The 7,326-nt window shown below is 37.2% G+C and overlaps 1 protein-coding gene across 2 annotated transcripts; it reads left to right on the forward strand.

Moving 5' to 3' along the window:
* On the forward strand, window positions 2,672–5,835 carry LOC107641055 (protein ABHD17C). 2 transcript variants are annotated; one of them, XM_016344567.2, is made up of 5 exons: window positions 2,688–3,472; window positions 3,550–3,586; window positions 3,674–3,910; window positions 4,026–4,073; window positions 5,328–5,835. In XM_016344567.2, the coding sequence occupies exons 1-5, from the start codon at window positions 3,174–3,176 to the stop codon at window positions 5,586–5,588; spliced, it is 882 nt and encodes a 293-aa protein (XP_016200053.1). In that variant the 5' UTR covers window positions 2,688–3,173; the 3' UTR covers window positions 5,589–5,835. The 2 variants fall into 2 exon arrangements, with proteins under 2 accessions (XP_020961869.1, XP_016200053.1); XM_021106210.1 differs by lacking the exon at window positions 4,026–4,073 and having other exon boundaries at window positions 2,672–3,472.

Genomic DNA, 7,326 nt, shown 5'->3' on the forward strand with positions numbered 1-7,326 from the left:
TTCTTACGAGCATATGTTTAGTAAAATGTATTTTTCATTCACTTATAATTACTTTGATTTGACGAATAAAACATTCAATTTAAACTCAAAATTTTAATATGTTTCCTATTAAAATAGAATCAACTCCCCTCAAATATGTTTAAAAAATAGAGTTAATAGTCAAAATCGTCCCTGAAAAATACTCTAATCTCTATTTTCGTCTTCAAAAGATAAATTTAATCAAAATTGTCCTCGAAAGATTTAAAATTAATCACGTTAGTTCCTCCGCCTATTTTGTCACTAACAACGTTAATTTTTCTGACGTGGCACGTTTGTTTTTTTTGTCTTTTTGGTCATGGGCTGTTAAGCCCAAAAAATAGAAACAGAACCCTAACTACCCAGAACCCAACCCACCCGTACCTATCCCGAAAATCCCTCCTCAACCCGTCTGAATAGCTTCAAGCCTCCATTCCCGTCCGCTGCAACACAACCCCCGCAATGGTGGTTCTTCAAGCATTCCTTCATCATTCTCAATTGGCAAGCCATCACATCTTTGAGCTATTCTCCAGTGCATTCGATAGCAGGTATTATGCTCAATAACTGGTCGTTTGCTCCAGTCCCCTCTTAATCGAGAATTCAGGTGAAGAATCTTCAGACGATCTTCCCCTTCAACTGACTTTAGTCCTTGTAACTCAACCATGAACCGTGAAACTACAACCAATCCATCACTTTTCCTCAACTTCCCAAGCTTAGGAATATATTCCTTATGAGCAAAATGGGGTGTCCCCACCCCAGTGATTGAGGAACCTGCTGCTAGCCCGCAAGGTAGAAACATCAAGCCATCTCTCTTCTGCAATTCATCCCTAGTCATTGATATCCAAGAAGGACAAGACTCAGGCTTTCTTTCAATGATAGATTTCTCTCCAGACTCCACGTCATCAGCCGTGTCTAATTCTCCCCAAGCCTTCAGCCCCCAGTGAAACTTTGTTGGGTCTCAAGGGAGCATCCTTGTCCGTGCTATCCTCTAGCCTCCGGTGAAGTGAATCGATAAACAGAACTAACAAAAGGCTTGCTCAACTTTGAACCTTTTGAGCCACCAACAATAGCGGCACCATCCAATCCATCATAAATATCATCCCTACTTATCGTTGACACAATCTTCAGAATTTGAGGAAACGTGCACGAAATGAAAACCAAATATAACACTCTAATAGCAAACAAAAATTGGGACAACCTAAACCTCCTCGAATTGGAAGGTTCAGTTTTCTGCCTCCTCATAGTCTTCAAAATCAACAAACTAAAGAAAAAACGATACAATCTACACTACAGCAAGTTATCAACTACAATAATACCCTACACTGCAAATGTTTTATGCGAATAAAACCATAAAGAACTACATCAACGTGAAGAAGCACGCAAACGACAACAAAACTGTAAGTTTGAAAGCAAACTCTAAGTCCAAAATTTCCACTAAAAGCGACAGGACAACGAATTGGATTGGGAGTGAAAAGCGAGCACTATACCATTGATGCGGCGGTGGCAGCAGCTGTGGAGTAGGGGATCTAAGACGCTTGATAGGTGGCGGAGGTTGGCATTCAGGCAAGGCGTGGTATCTCTGCAACATCCGACGACGACGGCGGTGGTTACTGGAGACAGTGCGCAACGTGAAGCTTGAAGAACCACTATTGCGGGGGTTATGTTGCAGCGGGACGAGAATGGAGGCTCGAAGCAACTCAGATGGGTTGAGGAGGGATTTTCGGGGTGGATACGAGTGGGTCGGATTTTGGGTAGTTAGAGTTCTGTTTCTGTTTTTTGGGCTTAACAGTCCATGACCAAAAAGCCAAAAAAATTAACGTGCTACGTCAGCAAAATTAACGTTATTAGTGACAGAATAGACGGAGGGACTAACGTGATTAATTTTAAATCTTTCGAAGACGATTTTGATTAAATTTATTTTTTGGGCGAAAATAGAGATCGAAATATCTTTTAGAGACAATTTTAACTATTAACTCTTAAAAAATATTAATAGTTTTCTTTTTTTTTCTTTGGGTACATAAATATTCATAGTTTTGATTCCTTCGCTAATATACCATACTTTGATGTACCATATAAAAAAATCAAGTGTTCAAATAATTTCATCAGATTTGATGAAAGAAAAGAAAAGAAAAGGTGAACAAGGAATGTCTGACTCTGACAATCTTGACTGCCCCTGCCACTTTGACCTCTCTTAGAAGATCCGCTACTCCATTTGACCAAATCTTAGCCGTCCATCGTCTCAAATCCTCTTTTCTCGTTCTTTCTTTTGTCGCCGTTCCTCTTATCCACAGTCCCTTGTTTTTGTATGATCCCCTGGAGTATTAGCTAATTTATTTAAGTCAATTGTCCAAATCGCCCCCACAAGCCTTTAGTATTTAGAAATGTGCATTTTTTGACCCCAATAAATTCCCAAATATAGTCAAAAGAATTTGTTCCATACTAGTAAATTTATCATTACAAAAATGAGCATGTGAAAATGAATAACATGGAATATCATTTTATGCTTATATATTTTCATTTAAATTTATGCATTATACATTGGATTGTACTTCTGGCTTAGGAATAAAATGTCGTTAACTTGAGTCTTATCCTTATCTATTTTGGTGTAAGGATTGATTTTCCCGCTGGTAGCTATCTCAAGGGGACAATAAATATTAAATATGCCCCTCTGCACCTTGGGGGCAAGAAAATCCATATCAAGCCATAATCAATGAAGAAGGGTAAGTTTGACTTTTCATTACAGTAACCCCACAAAACCAAAGGGTAGACACGCAGAAACTCAACACCCCACCTAGCTTTTCTCTTTTATCAAAATCACGTGTAGTTAAATCTAGAATTCGAAATTAAATACATTGATTTTTTCCAAATTAAATCCCGAATGAGCATAAAGCAAGCATGAATGAAAGAATAAGAAACCTTAAACTAGGTTATTAATTAGTATAATCTGAATAATGAATGAATTAATTAACGTAAATGAATGAAGGGGAGAGAGAGAGAGAGAAAGATGATGTTATGTGTAGGAAGCAGAAGTAGTTGTTGGTAGTTCCAGCTCAGGCGCTTAGGTCGGATCTATATCCATCTCTCACACACAATAAACAAGTTCCAAGACCTTTCTTCTTTCTTACTACACACCTCTCTTTCTTTCATGTGAGTGATTAATGGGGAATGTGACGGGCACTGTGGCGGCTAAATTTGCCTTCTTCCCGCCAGAGCCCCCCACTTACGACGTCTACAGGGACGACGACGGCACCGTGGTGTTCTCCGGTCTCACCGCTGACAAGAACGTCGACGTCCACTTGCTCGACACCAAGGCCGGCAACAAGATAGTCGCTACCTTCTGGAAACATCCATTCGCCAGGTTCACCTTCCTCTACTCCCATGGCAATGCCGCTGACTTGGGCCAGATGCACGACCTTTTCATTGAGCTCAGAGCTCACCTCCGTGTCAATATCATGAGGCACGTTTCTATTTCTTTTCTTTTCCTTTCTTCTCTGTTTCCGTTCCTTTTTCTAACTGCCTTCTACGTGTTTGCAGTTATGACTATTCCGGTTATGGAGCATCTACAGGTAAGGTAAGTCAAAGTCAAACTGCATTCATTCATTCATTTCCTTTTGTATTCTTAAATATTTGATTTTATTCGAAACTATTACTGTGGCAGCCATCTGAGTTCAACACATATTACGACATAGAAGCTGTATATAGTTGTTTGAAGAACGAGTATGGGATTAAGCAAGAAGAGTTGATTCTGTACGGTCAATCTGTGGGGAGTGGACCCACACTGCACTTGGCTTCAAAGCTACACAAGTTGAGAGGTGTTGTCCTTCACAGTGCCATTCTATCTGGGATAAGGGTCCTCTACCCTGTCAAAATGACATTTTGGTTTGACATTTTCAAAGTAAGTTTCTCTGTTTCTGTTCTTCTTCTTTCATGATTGTTAATTAATTGCTCTCATAATATTCACCTCTGTGTTGTTTCTGTATTCACAAAATAATCTCTTTTCATCATTTCAGAATATAGACAAAATACGGCATGTCAATTGTCCAGTGTTTGTTATACATGTGAGTATAGTGTATCCCTTTCTATTTACGTTTCTGCAATTATGTCTTTTTCTTTGCTTAAACTTCACAATCACCTTCTTTAGTGATGCTTTTATTTGTTGCTAGCTCTGACAACGGTTTCTTCGTATAGAGGCTTTGTTAGGCCTAAATAATAAAAGGTGGGGAGGGGTGGATTCTGGGAATTATTTAGATTGATTTGTAAAAACAGATGAGAATGTTAATTAATTAAGCTGAAGGCTTGATTTGATTGCAAATGTCCCACAAAGCAAATCAATGATCCTTAACCATATTAGACTTTTCCTTTCCAGTTTCAGCTGATTTGGTTGGACTTTAACTTTTCTACTTTTCCAACGCTTTCTTGGTGCTTGTATCCAAGTTGTACTTCTCTTTTGCTTTTGGTTGTTCCACTTGTCTGCAAAATGTCCTTTAGATTATTTTACCAAGATGGTAAAATTTTGACTCAATCTCTTCACTTTCATAAATTATAAGACCCAAGATGAATTACTGCTGCAAGTAAAAACAATGTGCTGTCGGTTCTAGGGTGAAATTGAAACATCAGAAACTTGAGATATCAATTAATATTATTTGAAATTGTCATGCTTTCAAAGAGTTTGACTATATGAGTACTACTCAACGTTTACATTCATTAGTGAATTTACGATGGCAATATACAGTTGAACCACAAATATAAAACATGTATATGTTATCCAGTATCATGCGTGTTTGATTTGAAGGTTGATAGTCATACTTCGATTGTATCATAACATAGAAGGGAGTGGTAAAAAGTATTTACTATGTAGATAATATCTGTCATCAGATTAAAACTCTGTACATTTAGACACGTGCTTTTGATACATTCCTTTTCCGGATGCTTCTCCCATCATACTTTTTAGGGGTATTGTTACTTTAGTTAGTATGGCCTACTGATATTGGAGTTGCTAGCACTTTGTGCTTTTGTCCTATTGTGGAAGAAAGTAGAATATTGCCTTAGAATACATAATTCAAGCATGTGACGAAGAAGCCTCAATAAGGAGAGTAGAGCAGATGCAGTTGTAGAAGCCTTTCCCATGTGGCTATGGGAGATTAGATATGTTCTATTGTGTTTCCTTGTGTGATTGTTCATTAATTCAATACTCCATAAAGCTGACATAGTAACATGGATATTTGTCTTCATGGTATATGCAGTATCTTAACGAAATAAATCAACACCTTGTACCACTAATAATTTTTTGTGTGGTAATGGATTATGTGCAGGGAACGAATGACGACATTGTTGATTGGTCTCATGGAAAAAGGTTGTGGGAACTGTCCAAGGAAAAATATGACCCCTTATGGGTTAAGGGTGGAGGCCATTGCAACCTTGAGACATTTCCAGAGTACATAAAGTATTTGCGCAAGTTTCTAAATGCAATGGAGAAACTCTCACTCACAAAGCAGACAAACAAACAACTCACTCAAAATCCTAGTATTACTGAATCTAGACATAACAAATGCTTAAGATTTGGTAAAAAATAGGTTGATGTTTTATGAGGTTTTTGCATGCAGGGAATCACAGCCAAGGTTTAATTGGTTGTTGAACAAAATGACAGTAGTACCTTGCTGTGCTACTTTGATTCACTATTATGCAGATAATCAATTGATTGATTAGATTTAAATCCAAAAAAATGATGTCATGTCTTTAGATCCAAATCCTGTTACCATATTTAGGTGGAGAACTGTTTGCTTGGTTAATATAATTTAAACTTTTGATTTTGGTTAAAAAGTTATGTATAGATTATCATCATTCTCCGGAAAACATGTCTCCTCCCTCTCTATCTTTAGGCTAATCTCACTGTGGTTTGTTATGTAATTACATTTTATATGATAGGCATGTCTTAAAATGCATGGTTACTTAACCAACTTGGGACATAGTTTAAAAACACTGAAAGCTGTTATTTAAGTTCAAATTTATTAGCATTGTATGGTTTAACCTAAAATTCGAAGGAAAGAGTAATCTAGACAGCTTTTATGCATCAATTCATAGAAGAGATAGAAGAATCATTGTAGAAGGTAACCTATTAAAAGTCCTGGACATGATCAAATGAATGAGTGCCATATCTAATAAAAGTCCTGAACTAACAAATGAATGATTTCTAACAAATCAAATAGATTTTTGTACAACAAGCCTTCCTATAATCAAATGATTTCTAACAGAATGATTATGATTACACGACAGAACATAGATCAACTTCCTATAATCAAATGATTTCTAACAGAATGATTATGATTACACGACAGAACATAGATCAACGTGGAAAAGAACCAGATCATACTCTCAGCACCTGATAACAATTAGCTGGTGAAAAATTGCATCATTCAAAGGGAAATCTTTTTGCACCATCTCTGCCCTAAATTAAAAAGGCCAACTTTGCATCATTCTCCATCTTATCCATTCCAAAAGATTTTCCCTTTCTGAATCCTTGATTCAATTACGATCAAAACACATTAACAGAACAGTACAATTGGAAAGCACTTGGGAACAAGTCAAAGCTTTTGTGGTTTAATGAAAAAAGAGAACAAATGAATGCATAAAGAGAAGAAGATTAGTTCACAAAAAGAAGAGCAACGGATTAGACCAGAATGAAAACAAGTTTGAGTGGTTATCTATCGGATAAGGAGGAAGAACACGTAGTGGGTTTTATGGGAGTTCTAGTCAACGAGATTTCAAGCAGTGCAACAATACTAATAGGAGTGCTACAGGCTTTACAAGTCCTATTAGAGGAAGCTAACATCAAACAGGAGGAACTAGAATTCGCCACAAGTTGTAAGAGAATAGTGGAATGGATCAATGAAAGCGAGAACGCGAAGGGGAGTAGAGGTTTGAATAAAGCTGGAAGTGCAAAGCATATGTTTCAAAATGTGGCTATCCAATTTAAAAGATATGTGACAATATATAGTAATGTTATAAGGTGGGTGGGCATCACGATTGACATTATCATGGTAGAGGAAGTGAGAATATGAATGCTAGTGTAGGTGTGGGCATCTCAATGTTATGTGTTTCGGTTTGCAGTAAGTGAGGTTCATTTAGTTGGCATTTTGATATTAAAATACTTTGAAACAGGTAGTGATAGGTGAGACTTTGGTTGTTTTGTGAATTAGTCATTGTAGTTTTATTTATCTTTGATGGCAATGCCAAAGAGAATAAACTGGTTTCCGATACTAATTTTTTTTAGAGGGAATACCCATCCGTGACAATTATCTCGAAAGGATGAGA

The sequence above is a fragment of the Arachis ipaensis genome, chromosome B01 (genome assembly GCF_000816755.2).
Source record: "Arachis ipaensis cultivar K30076 chromosome B01, Araip1.1, whole genome shotgun sequence".
NCBI lineage: Eukaryota > Viridiplantae > Streptophyta > Magnoliopsida > Fabales > Fabaceae > Arachis > Arachis ipaensis.